This window comes from Chaetodon auriga, chromosome 12 (genome assembly GCF_051107435.1).
Source record: "Chaetodon auriga isolate fChaAug3 chromosome 12, fChaAug3.hap1, whole genome shotgun sequence".
NCBI classification, from domain to species: domain Eukaryota; kingdom Metazoa; phylum Chordata; class Actinopteri; order Chaetodontiformes; family Chaetodontidae; genus Chaetodon; species Chaetodon auriga.
Window position 1 is genome coordinate 12657821 of NC_135085.1, and position 21667 is coordinate 12679487.

General features: G+C 43.4%; 2 protein-coding genes and 1 long non-coding RNA gene across 3 annotated transcripts; 2 read left to right on the top strand and 1 right to left on the bottom strand.

The window, feature by feature from the left end:
* The first annotated feature begins 2700 nt into the window (after positions 1-2700).
* On the top strand, positions 2701-14211 carry LOC143328870 (uncharacterized). The gene is made up of 3 exons (XR_013077857.1): positions 2701-2828; positions 10279-10332; positions 12607-14211. It is a non-coding gene; the product is annotated as an uncharacterized LOC143328870 (long non-coding RNA).
* A 2643-nt stretch (positions 14212-16854) lies between these two features.
* On the bottom strand, positions 16855-17704 carry ccl20a.3 (chemokine (C-C motif) ligand 20a, duplicate 3). Its single transcript, XM_076745690.1, has 4 exons — positions 17569-17704; positions 17335-17443; positions 17145-17219; positions 16855-17034 (listed from the first exon to the last, which is right to left on the bottom strand). Exons 1-4 carry the CDS (start codon positions 17639-17641, stop codon positions 16986-16988), a joined length of 306 nt encoding a protein of 101 aa, XP_076601805.1. The 5' UTR covers positions 17642-17704; the 3' UTR covers positions 16855-16985.
* Positions 17705-20665: 2961 nt separating this feature from the next.
* On the top strand, positions 20666-21363 carry ccl20a.4 (chemokine (C-C motif) ligand 20a, duplicate 4). Its single transcript, XM_076744109.1, has 4 exons — positions 20666-20781; positions 20875-20986; positions 21098-21178; positions 21295-21363. Exons 1-4 carry the CDS (start codon positions 20718-20720, stop codon positions 21341-21343), a joined length of 306 nt encoding a protein of 101 aa, XP_076600224.1. The 5' UTR covers positions 20666-20717; the 3' UTR covers positions 21344-21363.
* Positions 21364-21667: the final 304 nt, after the last annotated feature.

Consider the following 21667-nt stretch of genomic DNA (forward strand, 5'->3'; position numbering starts at 1 on the left):
TGAATAGAACAGAATAGAACAGAAAGGATCTCTCCTGTTCACCAGGGTTGAATTTTGGCCCAAGAAACTGACATGCAGTTAGCAAACCAGACACACGGAGAAGGTCACATTACACAGTAAACAGTTCATTTCAATGTCTGTGACTTAAATTTCAGCAGTCACTTTGTCGGGTGAAGGATACTGATGGGACGAGGGACTTCTTCAACACATTTTTAGCTGCCAGAGGGATTCTATAGCGCCTCCTGGAGCTGAAATGCTCAAACTGGCTGGAGACAGGATGTGAGCGATACCTTCTTCCTCATCCTTTCTGTACAAGCTATTTTGGTTGCCACAATCCTAGAAAACTTATTGTTATAGGTTCAGTGTATGTGATCGTACCAGGAAGGAAGGTGAAAGGTTTTTTAACTTTCACCAACAGTTTTGTACTAAAATCTGCTGACGAACACCAATGCCGCTGAGTTAACGCTAGCTAACATTAGCCACCATAAGCTCCAAGTACGGCTGCCGCAGCAAAACTGCGGCTAGATTAAACAAAGGGGTTTTATTGCAAATGAACTAAACGTAATTGACTGCTGTGAAAATTCCTTTTGGCTGGTGTTCATCCTTTCTTCTTTGTAATAATACAGTTATAAATATTAGTAATTCATGAATAAATTCTTCTGGTTTCTCAACTTTCTTATCATGTCTGGAGTTATAAATGTTCATAAGTGGCTAAGAAATGGATCCTCTGCAGTATTAAGTGGCATAAGTGGTCCATTGAATATTAAACACCAGCCATAGGGCTTTTTCACAACCTGGTAACCAAAAAGTAGGCTATTCTTAATCCTGTTTAATAACTCACACTGTTCATAAATGATTTATTAACCATCTAAACGTTACAACTTATAGATGAGTTTTAAAAGCTGCTTCATCAGAAGGTTGTGCCAAAAAGCTTTAAACTGAAGGAGAATCAAATGACCCTTCAATTAGAAATAAAGCACCGAATATGCAATTATAAGGTTTTCACATGATAGCAGTCACACACATAAACTCCCACACAGTTAGGTTTGTGAAAGAGCTGTGATTGAAGCTGCAGCTAAATTAAGAGGAAAGAGAGATTAGAAGCTTAAAGGAAATCAAGCCAAGGCTGTTGCTCTCATTTGGATGTTTGAAATTAGACTGAATACTGCAGAACTCTAGGTGCTGCACTTCTGAGAGCATCATTCCCACCAGTTATGCAAATGAGCCTTCAAATCCACACAATAATCAGATGATGTGCCGCTTTGTTGAGATTTGAGCGTGCCATTTTATCGGCTTGAAGAGCACAACGTCTTCCCAAAAAGAGCCAGTTTGTGGTCGACGGCCTCTTGACTGTCGTAAAATTGTAGAGTCACAATGAAGCGGGGTGTGATCCTCCACTTGGCGCTTCCTTCCTTCCAGTCCAAGGGTCTGGGCCTAATAAAGGCCTGTGTGGTGCAGCACAGACACACCGCCTTTCTGCTGTGTGGAGAAATGTGTTCAATCACCATGGCTACCGGTCAGAGCAGAGCCCCCGCTGTGGTTATTAGGATTTCTCTGTCTGCTCGCACACCGGCTCAGTACGCAGGTTAGTATTGTGGATGTGAATCTGTGTGCCTTCACGGGGCCTGTAGGTCAAGGGTGATTTAGTATTGTAATTACCCCTCCACAGAAGGAGGGGTGGAGTTTTTAATTCAAAACATCATCTCTAGAAAACACCCAAAATGGACTGGCCCGGACTCCCAACAGCAGCACTGATGTGAGAAGGGGAACATGAGAAAGCTTTGAGCAGTATTGATTCAGCCGAGTACTCTCTGAGCGAGCACCAGAGGATCTGAAGCGAGAATTATCCATGCACCATTTCCTCCCCTACTCCTGTGTGGAGAATTCTGCAGTTCCAGCTTTCTCGTAGCCTACATACAGCAGAAACGCACACGCAGGAGCGCGCACACACACACAAACACACACACACACTCTGACACAGACACACACACACACTCTGACACAGACACACACATGCAGAAAGTCACATGCACACACAGAGACTTTCTTGAGGTTTGATGTTGCAAAATAATGGCTGTTTGATTTATTTATAGTTGTTCCCTTCCATCTGGTTAGTCCAGCATATTTTATTTTTGTCCAATTTTAATCTTAAAATAGGACAAACATGGGCAGGAAAGCTAAAAGGCGAAATATGCTCATGTAATGGTGGAAAATTAAGGGTTTTCTCTGTGTCACATCATTTTTTTCCGATAGGAAACTGCCATTATGGGCTTATTACAGTGATCCCACAGCCTATATTAAGCACTCCGGGGTCATTATAAACACAGACACTCTTGGGGTTAACATAAGTGCTCCGATTTGAATGTTAGTCCATGTGAAGAGATTATTGGAAGCCATAAACTGTGGCGCATAAGTCCACCAATGAAATCTGAATTTCTGAGACACAGGGCATTGTCTGCATATGCCGCTTTGCCCCGAGTATCCTCCTCCTCCACTCCCCACCCGGTTTCTCCTGAATAATACACGACAGCCCCCTCCGCGCCTCCGCCCCGCTTGCAAGCCCGTCCAATGGCAGACGCGCATTTTATCAAGCTATCTCCTCTGAGCCAATCCCGGTCCTCCCGGTGATCCCTGTAAACCGGATGCCCTCCCTCCTGCCTCTCAAACAGACGTAATCTGTGGATCAGAGCGGCAGCGGGCGCTCAGTCGGTGGAGAATTGGTCTTGGACGGAAGTGATGAGAGTGAAAACACCCACTGTGGAAGACCTGAAGAAACCGCATCAGTCCACCTCGACAGGAAAGTGCATCAGGAGGTAGAGGGACAAAATGTAAGTATGCTACCATGTAAAATGCAAAAACTCGAACCTAAAAACAGAGCGGCGGCGTTTGGTTAAATCCAGCAGAATCTGTGCAAACTGATGTTTTAGGGGGGAGATGGCGCTTCTTTAAGATATTCATTCATTTGAAGAAAGTGTGGATTTTCTGCTGATCGTGCACACGGAATGAATGTGGAACTCTGACATGATGTGATGGGGTCTGGGTGGGCGCTCAGTGCCAATAAGGCGGCTTCGCGTCTCTTAATCCGGCGCATGTTGTGAAACATGCCAGCAGATAGAAAAAAAAATCCTTCATCGGTGGTTTCATGAGGGCATCCGTGTGACTCGAGGAAAAACGGGATTTCCGATTGGTCTGTGCGAGCTTTTAATGCACACTTCAACTTTTAATGCCCAGCAAGACGCGTCGACGGTACACAGTGTACAGACAAATGCTGTTTCCGTCGCTCGGAAAGTTTTAACGATACGTTTAAACAGCCAGTGCAGCCCAGAGGAATCCTGGTGGGAGCCTCCCAAACAATATAACTTTGATTCATTTCACTCACCAGACAGTCTTCTGTTTCTATTGGGCCCGCACGCTGATAAATGGTGGCTATTATTTTTCAGCTGAACAGTGCGCACCGGCTTTGTGCGGACCATCTGTCATTGTATAGACATTACAGCCCCCCCCCCCCCCCCCCGCCTTGAAGAATCCGAGTGAGACACCTGAAGACCAGAGAACAGACAGCGATCATTCAGAGCCGCCACCCGTCTCTCGCCAAGCCGTGACTCATGATGTGATCCGTCTGTGTGGATGGGTGCGTAACGCTGCCAGAAAATAAAGAGGCACCCGAGCACAGCGCGTGCGGGTAAAATATTCTGTTTCGTGGCGAGGTGCAGCGCAGCGCAATGCACGCGGGGATGTTTTTTTTTTTCTTTCTTTTTTTTTGTGCAAGTAGACTATACACTCATGGTTTTGCGCATCCTGAATTCTCGGAAACAGTCTTTGCGCATCTGACTTCCTCCCGGAATTTGGGCCTCCAGCACATGGCAGAAACAGCCAGACTGCCATTTTCAGGGTGGGCACTCTGAGAAGATCCACATTGACCCAATAAACACACTCCATCGCGAGCGTTTCACGCTCACTTTTGGGCCACGATATGGCCCAACGTGCCACTCAGTGGTTTTGACCCTCCAGGTGGTTTAATGCAGCTGAGACAGGCTTTCTTTAAAGAGATGCTGCCGTGCTAAGTCTGCCAAGCACTAATATGCCTTAAGGTTAATGAGGCAGCCTCCATAAATTCTCCTGCCGTTTGGATATAGTAGGTCTAGACGCTTAGTGCAGCACTACATTTTACTTGCTATGGATTGTGTACACAGCGTGCTTTAATTAAAAAAAAAAAAAGGTTTTATTGAAAAACGGATATTTAGCTAACTGGCATTTAACTGCTTGTGCTTACATATGTTGTACATAATATAGTGAGGGGGGAAAAAAAATCAGTGTCAGGAGTTGTTAATAGAGAAATGCAGAGTGAATGAACAGTACTGATAGGTGCGGATGTGCTGTGATAGCCTCACTTCCGTCCCTCTCAGGGCTGAGTTACATGTAATTCACTTTGTCCCCAATGAAGAGACAGAACAGCAACCTCGTAGCAAAGAGCAGCGCACGTCCGAGTGCGTATCTCTTGTGGGGCTTTTAATTCAGTTTGGAGCTGCGCTCAGAGAGCTATCAGGATGAAGTAAGTGTGGCAAAGCCGCTGTCTTCCTGCCGCTGTTATGTAGGCAGAAGGATGGTTGGATGTTGGCTTATCATATCTCCTGCTGGAACTATGATCATCATTCCTGCATAGCTCATTATCACACGGGATGAGTTTCATCGGCTGCACCCCGCAATTATCTCGAGAAGCAACCTGCTATCACAGCGGAAGAGGCTCTCCACCACAGATCACTGTGGTTCCTCCATTGTTACACATCATCTTTGTATCAACGGCATTCACAGAGCAGTTCAAACGAAAAAGAATACAACCTCTTTCTCATTTTTCGTTGGTGAAAATGTGATGTCGTCCGCACCGGGGAGCCCTGTCTCACCTCTCCCACCATCACAGGACTCCCAGCAGACACCCACTTCTTTCCCTGCTGCCATCAAACACACAAGCGAGGAGGGAGAAAGATGCTTCCACTCATTCTTCGTCCTTTCCGATCATTAAAAAAACAACATGCACACATTTGGTGAATTATTTCATCAGCTTGAAGACGTGTCAGTTTGCCCTAATGTTCCACCTCAGACTTAGTTGTCGATCTATGGATCCAAAGCAGCACCACATACACTTGCATTGTGCTCATGAAGTTAAGGGTTGAGTGAGTTCACAGCAGCAGGGACCTGCATCCATATGTGTGCGTGTTTGTGCTTCTTTGTGAGTGCAGAGTTGGGTAAATGGAAAGGTTAGGTAGTGCGCCCTGCCTCAGGCACCGCAACATACTGCCTATCTAGATGAGTGGATGACCTCTGACCTCTTGTCTCGCCGAAGGCCCAGGTCTGCTCGGGTCAAGCCAGGTGGCTTTCAAGAGCCTGTCGGCCCACTCAGGAGCACATGACACTTGAACTCTCTCCACTTCAGGACTAAACGGGTTCTTTTGGTTAATTAAGGCACTCCTGCGGCTTGTGTGTGTGTGTGTGTGTGTGTGTGTGTGTGTGTGTGTGTGTGTGTGTGTGTGTGTGTGTGTGTGCGCTGTCTGTGCTTTAGGTAAAATTATAGATTAGAAAATGCAGATCAGGGAAGCTTGTTAAAACTCAGAACATCTGCTGAAACTCTGCTGAGTTTTTAGTGCTCCTCTGTGCTTAATGTCCAAACAGTTTGATGCTTCAGAAGCTCCTTTTATCTACGAGTTCACACTGCAGATTTTGCAACATCCTACATGTGAGAAATGGCAGATATTCCAAAGACGGATCCAGGCTTCACTCTCAGCTCGTTCATGAGACGTTACAGCTGCTGTGTGGCCGCTTTAATCGTGAAGTATGGTCGCCGTAAGACAGAAACACTGCATTAGTCCCGATCGTGTCACAGCTGAGAGAAACAGCCCTGTCACAACATGCTTTCTATTGTGTCGCCACGCAAAGAAACTCCCCGTGGAAATTTTGGAATCTTTCCCATTGTTCCTAAAGGAAAAGGGGGCTTTCATATGGAAGTGGGGAACGCCAGGAAATGGCAGGCATTCTTTGTGGACTATTTGAAAATAAACTTGTGGGTTCTCGCTTCCCTCTCGACAGCTAAGCAAAAACTAGAAATAAGAAGAGAGGATTATGGTCTTAACAATCCCTGAATGGCATTTTCACTTTCTCACCTTTCCTGCCGCAATTTGTCCCGAAAGTATATTTTCTTATTCAGCGTACTGGAGACGTGCCATCAGAGTTTCAGCTAAAGAGCTTTTGTCTAGGGCTTTTCACTCTTTTCTCCGCAGTTTTCTGAATGGGTGCATTCTTATTTGCCTCCGCATTTGTCCTTATTTTGCCTTATCTTTCCCCCTGGCTTTTAAACACAACCCCGGTGCTCGAGCTCTGCTTTATGAGGTGTGACAGTGAGGTCTGGTTGCCGATGCAGGCCGTGTGGACTGGAACGTAAAGCTTTTTACATTCAGCCGGCTGCAGTCGGGTTTAGGGAGGACTTAAACTCACTTCACCCCCATACAGTACCTCACATACAGGAACTGCCTTCATTCTGCTGAGCTGGCATGAAAGTGCAGAATTGGACGAGGGAAAAGGGGAAAAAAAACCCTGCCTTCTTTCACCTCAGAGTTCTTAATTGCACATGTACAGTTGTTACCTTTTTAATAAGGAAGAAAGACGAGCGAGAACTGGATGAAAAGTAAAAACAGGTGGGCATGACTTTAGTCTCTAAAATCATGTATAACATTTTTTCTCCAGTGTCAGCGGCCTTAACGTCTTTTTGAAGTGCAGTTTGGTGCCAGGTGTTCATAGTTCTCTGCAGCTTTGTGCAACTTCCCCCATCCTTCCCTTTGAGATTTAATAACAGGGTTTTGTTTTTTTTTTTTTTTTACAGGCTCTTCTGTTTTAGCTGGTCAGTCTCGCCGTGTCTCAGATTAACACTCACACCTTACCCCCCCCACCCCTCCTCTCTCTTTCTGTCTCTCTTCCTCCTCCTCCTCTTGTTGTTTTTCCCACCAGGCTAGTGGTAGTTCCCAGGTATTTGACCAGTGTAGCGTAGCCGGGAGGCTGGCTGTTCTGTCCTCTGTGAGACAAAGGCAGCGTGCCACAAGGAGAGGGATGAAAGGAAACGGGGCTGTGCAGCCACTCCTTTTTACAATGGGAAACCTCCTTAGTTAGGTTGTAGAGCAAATAACCATCTTCTCTCTTCCTTTTTTTAACAAGCGCTGAGACTGTGACAGTGTATCTCTATCTTTTTGTGGTAGTGCTGTCTGTATACGTACAGATGTGAGTTTGTGTGTGCGTGCAAAGAGGGTTGATTGAGCATCCTTTATGTCCTCATAGAACGTTTTTCAGCTTTCTCTTCCTTACACCTGCTTAGTTTGAGCTGACAGATGGTGCTCCTCTTGTTAAAAATCTTGCATTAAGGGTTTTTTTTTAACTGTAAAGAGATGGTTGTAAATTGAGGGAGAGAAGGATAAGAGAAAGCTTTTAAAGATGAAAATGAATCTGTAGCAGTCTAGTCTCATCCAGTGGGCCAAAAGCATTTTTATTGCACAGTGTTAGTGATAGAATTATTGATTATAAAGTATTTAAATCCTGTACTCGTGTATGAGTGGCAATGCTATGTTTTCAAATACTTAAGCATTAAAATTCTTAAGTAAAAGCAAATTAATATGAGCAGGAAAATGTACCTACGTCCCAAGCAAACACATGAAAGTTTTGATGTATGTGGGTATGTTTGAAATCCCGTATGTGGTTCAGCCGGCGGTGGGTCGAATTAATACACACCCACCATATTTTATGATTTTGTTATGTATTTTCTTAAGCAGAATATTGAAATGTTTTTTAAAAAAATCTGAAAAAGTTGTGAAGGACAAGATGAAATTTTAATGTTCCTTGGAAACTCAAAAACCCTGAACTTTCCATCTGTAGTTTTCTGAAGCATTTTTCCATCCCATTGTTCACTCACTCATTGTTCCATGTTTACAGATGAGTTGGATTACACGCATACACTTGCATGTTGTGTGTCTGTGCTGCATAGCTCTGTCTGGCGCTCAGTCTACTGTTATCATCTCGGGTGGTAGTCAGGGGGAGGGAGCGGAAGCCGCAGGAGTCTTTTATGGCTGCAGCTCCAGAGACAACCTGTTCTCAGGCACTTCTCTTCTGGCACTTTTTTATGACATCATAAATTCCTCCATTTCCTCTGACCAGCCCTAGGTGGGTATAAAGGACATACCTGGCCAGTAATTGTCTGTCTGGCCCTCTCATCTGTCAGTCTCCTTCTACTGCTGTTGACTTCCTCCAGAGCCAGACTCTCAGACTGCCTGAAGACTCTCAGATCTCTTAGATCTGGACAGTGGACCAATAAAAAACAGTGGTTTATTTGATTAGTGATAGGGCAAAGAAGGTTTTCCTTGAGTGTGGTTTTCTTAGACGCCCTTTTACTGCATCTTTGTTGGTCAATTAGGTCAGCGAGGAGCGTTGGCCTGGCACCCTCGTTAGTGGCCTTTCTGCATGTGCACTTCAGGCCGACAACGGCGGCACACTCGGACCTGTTGATACCTTTTGTTTGTTGAAGTCTGAGGATGAAGAGCAGAAAAGAAACGGATTAAGGCAAGAAAGAGGAGGTTTTTTTGAGGGGGGGGGGGGCCCTCAGGAACATTCAGCGCTCAGCATTCATCTGATGCTCGGCTGGGGCTCCTCAGGGAGGCTGGAACAATACAGGCACCAGCACAACAACATTCCTTGGGGTTAGAAAGGTCAAGGGTCACCCAACGACCCCACCCTGCCAATCAGTCCTGAGGCGCTAACTCTGTGCCTTTTGTTTTTGGTTTATGTCTACGCACTTGTTGAGCAGACTCTGCACCTTGTGTTACAATGTGCCCTTTGCTCTCTAATAGACTACATTGGCATGGAGCACTGTCACTGCTTTAGAGGGCCTGTTTTGGTTCAGGTATCAATAGATTAAATCCACAACCCTGATTCCAAAAATGCTGGGACGCTGTGTAAAACATAAATAAAGCATAGTGTGATAACGTGCTAATCCTTTTTGACGTATACTCTATTGACAGCAGCACAAAGACAATATATTTAGAGTTTTACCTCTTTTTCTACATTGGTTTTGGTAAATTTCTGCTTATTCTGAATTTGATGCAGCAACACATTTCAAACAAGTTGGTTCAGGAGCAACTTAAGACTGAGAAAGTTGTGGAATGCTCCAAAAACACCTGTTTGGAACATTCCACAGGTAAACAGGTTGATTGGTAACAGGTGACAGCATCATGATTGAGTGTGAAAGGGGCATCGTTTGACCGCTCTGAACACGTGACGGCATACAGGATATTACTACATGGACTCAGGAACACTTCTTAAAACCGTTCCTTTGCAAATGTCTGCACTCTGTTTTTATTACCGCTTTACACAGCGTTAGCGGGGTTGTATAATGTGGGGGTTGTGAGGAAGGAGATTATATTTTTTCTTTCATGGTCATCATTTTAAGGGAAACTTCTGCTACACAGGAGATGAAAATAGATTTTCTAGAAGCTGCAGAGACGTGCAACTTCAGTTAGATTCTTTTCCTGGCGATATACTTTTTTTTAAATTATGTCTGCAGTCTATATCACATATAATATCCCAGCCAGATGTTTGGCAACCCCAGATCTATATATGTTAGACAAAGAGCCACCACAGAGCAGGCAAGCTGCAATTATCCACATTTTGATTTAAATGGCCACTTTATATAACCAACCCCCAAGGGTCAAATATTAGTCTGAGGGCACCGCAGGTCCTCAAATCCATATTTTTCTTCCCTTATGAAAAATCTGGGGTCAGTTTTTTTAGTGAACACCACAGCGCACTTCAAATGAAGTCTGAAGGCTGCCATTAAAGTGGAGCGTATGCATGTGTAGGCATGGAGTGGCGTGTGAGGCCCTTACAGGCAAACTGCAGGTCTGTTAGTCATTAGTACGATGTACAGTATACACTGGAGTGGACATGCAGCTACATTAAAGCCTCGCCCACGGCCACATCAGACCACCCCAGAGACACACCACTGGCACTTCCTCCGCCCGCCTCCGTGGCTCAGCCTTGGGGGAAGTATGTTTTGGGATTTCCGGAGGATGCACTGGACATTAATCATCTGTTGATTAGGAACCTTTCTAGTGAAAATCAGATTAATTGTGAATGTATGTGATAGATGGTCAGGTTCCTGGAAAAGTGATGCTTTTTGTAAAAATCGATCTCCATTTCTTTGCCTCTGACTGGTTTGTGTTTATATCTGCTTCTGTCTCCAATCTGTAGGTGTTCACACTGTGCCTCCTGACGCTGTGACTCCATGGAGATCGTTTCCATCAGGTATACTGCACATCATCGTTAAAGCGTCCTCATAAAATCCTCAGTTTCTCTATTGCTGAATATTTACCATGTGCCACATTCTTTTGTCCCCTTTCTTGGTGGAGTAGCATCACTGAGAGAGATGGCTATAAACCTCCTGAATTTGATCCCGTGCACTAAATCGGCTTACAGTAGAGGAAGGAGACGTTGCTCTCTATTAGTCCGCAGTGAGAAACGAAAGCCTATCTGGCTGCAGCTGTGGAGGAGCTCCAAAGATGGGGACGTTTATTGTCAGGAACAAATAGAGGCCTTTTAATTTTGTCTAGCAGCTGACGCCTTTCCCCACCCACTCCTCCAAAACCGCTTTTGTCAGTAATGTAGAGAGGCCTGCTCAGGCAAAAGCACGAGCGACCATGAGTTTCATAAAAGAAGAAAAAATAAAGTGTGGGGTCTGTTGTTGATAGGCTCAGAGGGGGGAAAGGCCCGGCTGTTTGCCATATGATGTAATTATCTGCTATTTCAAAAGATTATCTCCCTCCATCAATATAGTGTTTAAATGTGTGTATGTATGTGTGTGTGTGTGTGTGTGTGTGTGTGTGTGTGTGTGTCTGTGAGTGATTTGATCTCTGGTTTGTACCCCGGTGTAATGTTGAGACTCTGTGGCCTGCAGCTTGGCCCCCCATTTAAGCTGGGTTAGCTATGATCTCCCCCTCTAACCCCAATCCCTCCCCCCTCCGTGATCCCTCCCTGTCTCTCTCGCACACACACACACACACACACACACACACACACATATACATAGAGTCTCTCAACACAAAAGAAATATTCAGCTGTAGAGAGGGGGTCCCTGAGAGGGCGCGACATTGAACTGGGGGGATTAAGAAGAAATGGCTGGCTGACACAGGGGTTGCCATGACAAAGCCCTCTTTTCTCCCCTCCCTCGAACCTCTGACTATTTTTCATTTTCGGTCTCATTGTGGGGTGAGGTGTAAGTGTGTGTGTGTGTGTGTGTGTGTGTGTGTGTGTGTGTGTGAGAGAGAGGCTGTGACGGAGTTGGGAAGATGTAATATGGCTTATGAATTTAGTCTCTTATCTGAGCTGGTCTGCTTCGTCCTGAGAGAAAAGAGACTTCTGGTTCACATGCTGCAGTTCAGACGGCAGAAAGAAGCCGACTGAAAAAGCTCCTTTTCATGATGCAGGCCGTTTATAGTGTTTTATCTTATTTACTAAGTGGCTGTAAATATTATACTACATTATTTGACTACCAACCTGGCTGCCATATTTCTTTCCCTGTGATCATACAAATTAATTTGTACATTTTTGCATATTCATAAAAGAAAGCATGCCGTGAATGAATGCGGAGGCTATAATTCAAATACCTCGCATACTCGCGAGACAAAAACCAAACTGTCTGTTTTATGACCTTCTGAATTATAGCTGCTATAACGTGACGCATTGCTCATCCATTGTAGCCAGTGTGCGATCATGCTAGCCTGACGTCGGCCTCCCACAGCAGAGTAATGGATGCAGGTCTGGCCTGCTCAATGACATCAGCTCCCTAAGCCGATGAAACGGGGCGACGAATGACCAGAGATCAGCGTTTACCATCCTGACGTCAGCCCCCGGTCGGCGCAGCGGCGCAGTGACACTGTCGGCAGTTGTTCCCCAGCTATGCCCTGCTTCTGACAATGGGAGCTCTCAGCCTGTGGCCGGCTGACGGCTGGGGTATAAAAAGCTTGGCTGCACAGCGGGACATCGCAGCATTGTTCTCTGGACTAGATGTCCATAAGAACCGTGACAGGCTCCGTGATAATTCTCTAATATCGTCCTGGGAAGCGCTTATTTTATTAATTTAAAGCATTTATATAATTGTAATCTAATTGAAGGGTGAGTTCACTGAAATTGCAAAAACATTCTCCCTCTTAATTCTAGTGTTGTCTGTGTATGCAAGTAGTTTTGTTTCATTTGCCCTTCTTCACCGCGAAGCAGTGGAAGTGATATGTATGTCGTCTGCGTCGCTACATTTCTCCCACGAAAACTGTGCTGTGGATTATTTAGGGTGGCTGGGACTTTCTGGAAGGAGGCGTTGCTGTTGAATATTTTAAACATGTCTGAATGCTGCGACCGTGGCACGTTCCATTCACCTCTGTTACACTCACCTGCGCAAAGAAAAACAAAAATGATCTGCATGGCTGGACTCTGCAAAAAGAAATGGAGAAAGGCGTTAATTGAATGTGAACTGATCCTTTAAAGACCATATCGCTGCTAACAACTTCCTCTTCATCTGTGTTTCAGATGCTGTTACGGCCAAACTGAGCTGAAGATGAAAGACTTGGAGTTCCTCTGATAAATGAGGTGGTGGTAACGCGGTAGAGCAGACCCTCTCAGTTCATGTTCACGCACCATGTGATCCTGTGTAACGTAACCACGGCGGACTCATTCTGCCACTGTCCGCTGCCGTTACGTCCCCGTGCCGTGCGACCTGCCCTCCGTGGATTGAGCAACGTCCTCGGCTCTGTCCCCGTCCCCGGCTTTGCCCGACTGTCTGTGCCCCCCCCCCCTCCCCCTCCCGCCTCGTCTGTCAGCCCCGGCTCACGCTCACAGCCCCTGTCCCGCTTGCCTCGGTGAACATTCAACGCTGTCGGTGAGTTTGGTATGGATCACATAAAAACCATCGACCGTTGACTGTGCCCCGCGGCTTGCTCCGGCGACGTCAGGAAAGAGCAAGAACGAACAAAAGGCCAAGTGGGCGCATGCAAATCTCAGAGACGAAGACACACACACGCACGCACGCACGCACGCACAGAAGTGACGCTCTGTTTCCACTGTACCCAAAGACCAAAGGTCACAATCAACATTCATTGCTGTCGCTGGGTTGGACTGTGTAGAAAAGCTCACTGAACAATGAGTGCAACTGTGGCCCAGATCTGCCTGACTCGTGTCTCAGCCAATCAGCCGACCGGATGTGAAACACTCTGATTTCTTTATTTATATACTTCTTGTTTTTCACTTCTATTTTCTCCTCTCTTCCTCCCTCCCTGGCGCTGGGAGTCTTCAGGGGGAAGAGAGAGAGAGAGAGAGACACAAATAGACTTCTGGCTGCTTGCTTGTCCTCATCCTCCTCTTTTCTCCTCTAATTGGTGGTTATGTGTGCAGCAAGGGGGAAGGAAGCGGAGTGAATGTGTAATCATTTGGAGCCTCTTCTCCTTTAGATGTTTCATCCCTCTCTTTTTTGTTTGTCTAATTATATACCGAGCCCAGTTAACTCCGTGTTAACTGTGCTGGCAAGAATGAACGAGTGACAAAGCGAGGGAGGACAAGGGAGACGATAAAAAAGGTGGAGAGATTATAGCACCAGTAAAATTATTATCTAGTTTTTAGTATAGCTCAATATTCTTCCCGGTGGTGTGGGTGAGTGTGTCAGGATATGAGCAATTTTCAAATGCAGAGAGAAGATTGTTTTCACCTTTTCAGGCTGAGCATGTCTCATTATCTGTGTTTGAGTTTCATGAGAGACTGTCTGGTTTCCTGCCTGCCTCTGTGTGTGTGTGTGTGTGTGTGTGTGTGTGTGTGTGTGTGTTGCTACAATGACAGAGGACCTGTCTGCTGATCTCAGAGAGCAATATGTTATTTTCTTTCTATACTAAAGCAGCCGGCTCCCTCATGGGAAAACACAGTCTATAACCTTGTCTTCCTTCAGACAGTCTGGGACCGGCCAGGCTGCTGCCATTTCTCACTGCACCTGTCTGTAACATCTCTCTGGCACTCCGTCCTGTGTCTGTGATTCATGTAAACACACGGCTGGCACTGCTGATCGATATGCAGGAATGTGTTGTCGTGCTCTCGTGAAGTTTTTCATGTGGCTGATCCATTGATTCAATAAAGTTCAATCAGAATCCATGCATTGGTGTCTGATGTGTTTACTGACTGTGTGTCTTACACATATAACTCACATTCACTGTTTCACCCGAGGATATCCTCCCAACTCCCATCTTCCTCCAGTCTCTCGCTCCTTTCTAACAGCATGTACTTTCTCTGTCATTTAGTAACTAAGCCCCATGTCCATGTCCCCCTCTCCCCAGTCTCTCTGTATTATTCATAGAAAAGCACTCTGTACAGTGGTGCAGAACAGTGGAAGTGATGTAACAGTGGCTGCGAGCGTGCCTCCAGACTGTCATTTGGGATAGATTCATGCGACAGGAGAAGACACTCATTGGTTCATTTGTTCAGCTTTGTTGGTGTTGCCCACAGCTACAGCTGATGACCAGGGATTGGAGATGAAGCACATCCATGATAAAAGTGTCGTTTTCAGCAGCTTAAAAGTCAGAAAAGTTTTTTTTCCACGATGAGAAAAAGCTGTTCGAAGTAGACAGAAGGAAATAGTGTGGAGTCGCAGCTAAAAGTCCTCGTCATCATCATCATCATCATCATCATCATCTCACTGAACATCATCATGCTGTGTGATGACTCCTTTTCACTTATGAATAGCACTGAAACAGCAAAAAAAACTGTTGAAAAAGTGTTGCTGACGCGTTGTTTCACAGCATTTCTTTGAAGTGAGGCTACCGCCATCTAGTGTTCACAGTTTCTCACAGGCTTCATGCGCGAGAGGATCGTTCATCCTGTGATTGTTGAGGAAATGACATGAAACAGTTTCCATAAATCACAGTAATCAGGTCACTCCTTATTCGCACGGAGCAGCCTGTTTTATTTTATTATTTATTTCATTTAGCTTGTCTTTAATTTGAAAATGTATTCATGCTTTTTAATCATCTCGTTTATTGGAGTGAAGCACTTTGTAGCCCTGGTTTTTCTTTTGCATATTTTAAGTACAGATAAAGTTTTACTGACTCATGTAAGTGCTGTCAAGTTGTCATGATAAAGTTACGGGGGAACAAAAGGTGGACAGAGAAAAACTGATCATTAATGGACAAAGTCTCTGAAGACTCAGAGGCCAGATAAGCAGGAGAAATTTCATAATGACAATTCATTGTTACATCCTGCCTGCGATTGATTTTTTTCTCTTCATTTGAAATGCTCATTAAAGTCTCTAGAAAGACTACAAAGAATTACGTCTTTGTGTGTGTGTGTGTGTGTGCGTGCGTGTGTGTGTGTGTGTGTGTGTGTGTGTGTGTGTTTTTCCCCCCACAAATTACATTTAAGAAGCTGAACTTCTATTGACAAGCTGCATAACTTGTCAATATAAACATTTTACTTATAATCAATAGCACTCTGACAGATAGAGACAATTGATTCTTTTTTCCTGGGGATTAATGTGACTGCTTCCTGTCTCATCTGCAAATGTAAAGCTTTCGCTGCTCTTTCCTACAGTTACAGAACGTCTCCTCAGCTCAGCTTTAAAGTGCATACTGCTGAAATTTACATTCTTTTATCTGTTAAATGTTCAAGCGGTTCCTCTGGATTAGTGGCTTCATCATCTCACTAATCTTAAAACACATGTAAAAGCTCTGCTCTCTTTAAAGCCAATAACATGTTTGAAAGAAGAAAAAACACATTCTACCTTTCACAAATGAATAGTGGACTTTATGAGAAGTAAAACACACTTTTGCTCAGTGTCTTGATGCTCCAGACTCATCAGCTCTGGTATAACAGCTGACATGAGCGAACTTTAAACAGGTATTACTATGCAGCTGACACTTGAATGACTCAACTGTAGGATTCTTCTCTGCTTGTGCTTCTTTTATATTCTCTTATTATTACTGTTGTTGTACTATTTACCATTATCTCATAATTGTCACATGTGGCGACAGAACAAGTCAGCATTGAGTCTTTTCATCGATGGCTGTTTAAATCGAGTTGAAATTGTAAAATCATAACAGAATTCAAACATTTTCAAACTGATGAACTACGTCACACTGGACGATGGGGAAATGTGTTTAAATAATGCACAAAACCTCTTGCAAAAAAATCGCATTTGATGTAATGGTGCAACCAAAAATATGACACCTAGAATTTTAATATTTAAATGACCGTGAGTCATATTCGGTGGCTTCACAAACAGATACATAATATATTTTGTTTGGAGGATAATCTTGGTTCAAGTGGTCAAAATTGTTCTTTTTAACAGCAAATTAAAAATATTTTAAATTGTTCTAGTCTAATAGTCCCTGAAAAACACCGTTACACCATGACCTCGAAAGTAAGCACACTTCATTACAGCTGATGTCAGCTTTGTGTCAACAGGGAAATACCTGTTGTGCTACGCACCTCAAATAAACAGCTCTCCTGTAACTTCCTCTTCCTGATGTCACAGCATTCGCACCACTTGGTCCGTAACTGCTGATCACAGGACGTAAAACTTCCAGAGCTGGAAGTTTTCACCGTGAAAGCACGAGGAAGTCAAGATAAAAAAAACAAGTGCTGTGCTGTCAGAGAATGCGTGTGTGTAGTAATTCAGTTGAGTTTACTATGAGGCCTTTCATTCACTGGACACTTTGTTCTTTTTTTAAAAAAACTTTAATTCTTCTATATTACAGCATGTGCAAATATAACATCTGATATAAAAACAAAGGACAATAAAATGTTCTAATAATTTTTGCAGTGCTCTGGGAAACATCGTTTGCTCCAAACGAGGCAAAGCGTAAAAGAGATAAAAAGAACAGTGCGTTTGCTGCAGCAGAGCTCCACCGTCTCTCCAGAAAAGCAGGATTACTTTACTTCTGTGCTTGCGAGGATTTGATGTGAACCATTTGGGCTTTGTTCCTGCAATCAGAAGCAATCACATCATCACTCTTGTGATTTCACAGGCCACAAATGTACAAATGTATGCTGTTTGTTAGTTATGCTGCCCAAGTCTTTTCTGGACGTCTTACCTTAATTTGTTGACATAGTCCATCACCCACGTCAGAGCAGGATTGCAGCATGCTTTACCCCTCCTTGTGAGGAAACTAAAGATTAAATGGAAAGAGACAAAACATTTATACACTCTTGATAAACACTGATGTTATGTCTGTGTTGTCTAGGAGGAGGAGAAGAGATTAGCATCATTTAATTGATACTCACATGATGGCATTGATGTGACACATCTCTGTGACCGTCTGGACTGAGTACCCCCTGATTGCCGCAAATGGTAATTTAGCTTCCATGTAACTTCGACAACATCCATGATAGGCTGTGAAACAAGAGAAATTATGGTTAGAAAGAAAAGGAAAAGTATGTGTGAATGCATGAAATGAAATAACAAGCAAATAACAAACAATTATTTACTTAAGAGAGGAGACCCAGCACTGTATGTACCTGCAGATTGTGTGGCCAGCAGACAAAAGGTGAGGAGCATGATCGCCATCGCTGTGGCTTTGATTGACACCATGTCTTCTTCTGTGTAGGCAGCAGTGACTCTGAGCTGAGCTGGTGTCTGGCCTGTCCTCAGGTGGAGTCAGAGACTTGTGGTGACAAGCTTGCTGATCACTGCAGCCTTTTATATTCCTCAGAGAAACAGGAAATTTCCACTCGGAAAGCATGAGATAGAAGCATTAAGCCAGCGCAGAAAACCCCCCTCACTTTCCCCAGTGAGAGTAAAAGGGGAAGGTGAGGGGAAGACATATCACGCACAGTAGTCATATTGTCATTCATCTGTGAATAAGATGAAGTGCTGGTTATTTGTGTGTGTACGTCTTTATTATTAAACAGATGGTATCAATTTGAAAAAGTCCAAGTATGCAGAAGTGCTCTTAAAGATCACATCGTAGAGGAAGGAATGAAAACAAGCAGGACGATCCAATCAGGGCTGTCATTTCAGGGTATTTATTCTCAGAATAAATGAGAATATGTCACTGAATTATAGTTCAGCACACTAACATTATGAATATGAACAGAACAAAATAGAATCAGAAACAGAGTAAAACAGGGTCTCACTTGGTATACTGACTAAATATAAAGATGGGAAATATAAAAGAGGAGTTGAACGTCTAATTACAAACTAATCCAGTAGACTAATGTTAGTGTGTTGGGTCAAACACGTTAAATCTTTCTATCACCACACCTTGATCTGACAAAGAGTCCTGTAAAACCAGTGGCACATGGGAAGTTACGAAGGCGCGGTTCCTTTCTTAATGGCTCTCAGCATGCACATAATAATGCCCACGCCAGAATATTTAATCATAGTAAACTATTTGAAATCAAGCCGGAAAAGAGTTCAGTGGGGTTGAAGTTTCGCTGAAGAACAATCTGACTTTTCGTGGGTTGCAACCAGCAGGTTGCTCTGAGGTTGTACGGAGGTTCTTTTCTAGGTCAGAGGAACACTTATTACATACTCGAGAAGCATACATCAAAGGAAAAAAGTACATGCAAGCATTAAAATAGGTCATGATACAGTCAATGTGTGTGTGCTTCATGACATTTCCACCATAACCACACCATGTTTGATCTACATCACTCTTCACCGATTCCCTGCAACATGCATCTTATATTTCATCTCAACTTCAGAGCTTTATTTTAATTATTCTTACTTCTACTACTCCGCTGTGCCTCCACAGGGAGACAAACCTTAAAACAATACTCACATGTGCGCATGTAGTTGTTAGTGACCGTCCTGCCTGTTCAGACTAGACGTGAAGTGGTCTCTTTCCAGAGTGACCCACATGTAAGTACTTAAGTTTATATGGTGTGATTAATATCAGCAGAATAACTTCATGGTGGTTCAACAGACCTTTTTCACAACCCACTCCAAAACCAGAGAGCAGAGCTGAGAAAATACACGGATCCACAATGTGAAATAGCCCAAACGGGTTAAATTTGGTAGAAGCTGCCGAAAATCCAGACGGTTCCTTTCTGATCCCTCTGCTCACAGTAAAGACTTGATTGAGAAAATGGGTTTTCGGGGTCTTTGGGGTCTGACTAACTTTCCCAGATTGATATAGAAGAGTTAGAGTATTTTTCACAGCAGAAAAAAACTCACATAAGCCATGACAGTGTGACAGTGGGCCAGCATGCACAGCACCAGGACCTGAAAGTGAAGCAGCTAAATAGAATTCAGCCGTCATTGATTTTATTATTATTACAGCCTCCGACTGTGACGTATGGCCCGTCACACTGTGTGTGAGGAGGTTCTTGGTGTCCTTAATGTACATTTTACCTTTTAATAAAACTACGGTGCTCTCATGAAAAAGGAGATTATTTAGGATGTTTTGAGCTTTTATAATACAAAATATGCTTATATTGACTTTTAGTTGGTGGTCATGTCTGCATCACCACAATGACTAATTTACATTTCCTTGTAGTAAATGCAAACTTTTATAAGAGATGCTGATGTGTAATGTTAAGCAGGAGCGGCAACTGACCAATGATAAAAACTGTATGAATGATAATTAGATGTAAAGACAATAAACACAATGACAAACAGCGTGTGGTCGTAATTAGAGTCGAAATGACTTTCCTTTATTGCGCCATAATATTGTCTGTATGCAGCAACAAGGTCAGCAGGATGTTATGTTGTGAGGCGGTTTAAGGTTCATGTCAGTCTACTTCGTCTTGTACGTTCTCAGGTCTCTCTTGAAAAATAGGCACTGATCTCCATGAGACGACTAACAATGCCGCAAGAAGTAAACAGATATTATACTTACTGTACTGTAAAAGTAGCAGTACCACAACATAAAATACTCTATTAACAGTGATAGTACTGTATTCAAAATGTTACTTAAGTAAATCTACTCAAAAAAGTATTATTAGCATAGTTATCAAAAGTAAAAGTACTCATTGCGCTCCAAAACGACTCTAGTCATAATTATATATTAGATCACTGTATTATACATTATTACTGATGCAGTCATGTGAAATCAGCTGATTTAATTTATCAGGATACGTCACATATTATAAACTGATCACATTTTTTGTGTGAAATTCTGAATGTGCAAAGTAGTAACTAATAAATGTGGTGGAGTAGAGCCATAAAGTAGAGTAAAATTGAAGTAATAAGTTAAAGCACAAGTAACCTCATATTTATACAGTAGTTGAGTAAATGTACTTAGTTACACTTATTAAAAACAGCTGAACAACAGCGCTAATATTACTTACTTATGTGGTACTAATTGTGTCTAACAGCGTTTACTTTCAAGGAATGAACGTGAACAGAATTCATCGTCTTCATGCCGGGATCTTCTTTAAAAGATGAAGTAGCACATATGTGTGTCTTGGTTCCTGTGTTCCAGCCCACAGAAGAGGGGGTTTTGTGCCACTGTTGTGGTTAAGAGTACACTGCATGTCATACTTCCCACTTGACCCAGTTACATTACAGCATTGGTGTTTCCAGGCAGTTCCTCAATGGGACTTTACCTTCCCATTTGAGAGTGTATTTAAAGCTGGCCACCAGAGACAGACTTCACCAGTTCATCACTTTTGAGAATCCTGATCAGAAAACTGATTGACTGCTGAAGAGACGCTGTGTGAAGATGGCAAAGCTTGCAGTGTTTGTCTCCATAATGCTGGTGCTGCTGGTGTCGCTGGGTGACAGCAGTAAGTATGACTTCAGCAGTTATTTACCGTGCATGGTTGGACATTTCACTACTGTTCTTTTGCTAACATGTTGGTAATGTCTCTTCATTAAAGGCCCCTTGAGCGCTTGCTGCACGCAGTACCATGAAAGTCCAGTCCCAGTAAGACTGCTGAAGTGCTACGCTATCCAGGACGACACGGATTACTGCAACATCAAGGCAGTAATGTAAGAAACTAAAATGAAGGCATCTGTAAAAACACACACTTCTATAACAAACAGAAATGTTGACTCTGCGATCGTACTCACGTCTTAACTGCTTCCTTTGTCTTAATACAGTTTCAAGACAGTGAGAAACAAACTTCTCTGTGCCAATCCTGAGAGCGAGTGGGTGCAGAGGGCCATGAAGTCCGTGCCACCGTAAGTTCATTTCTCTGATCAATCAACCTCTGTGCTCACACACCCAGCAGGTATCAATGCTGAGTCAAGATGCAACCACCTCTGCAAATTCATTTAACGCTTTTTTCTTTTGTCAGTGTCAATAGGAAAGCTGATGCAGCAGATCACCTGAGGAAGTCATCGTAAAGAACTCAAAGACACACAAGATGAATTCATGTATCATTTGGATGTCAAATAACCAGATATTTTTGTACGACTTTAATGCCAATAAATCGAATATTTTTGTAATGATTTGCTGTTTCGGTGTTTAAGTATTTAAGCATGTTGATGTAGTGTTTTTTTTTCTAATATTTACACTAAATTGTTAAAACAGTGAGGAGGACAATGATGGCTGCTTAGTTTAATGCAGTCCTGGAGACAACTGGATCCCAAGCTGTATCCTCCAAAGTGACCACAAAGCTGAATTTGTTGAGTTTAAACAAGAACTGAATATTATAACCTGGGTTTGTT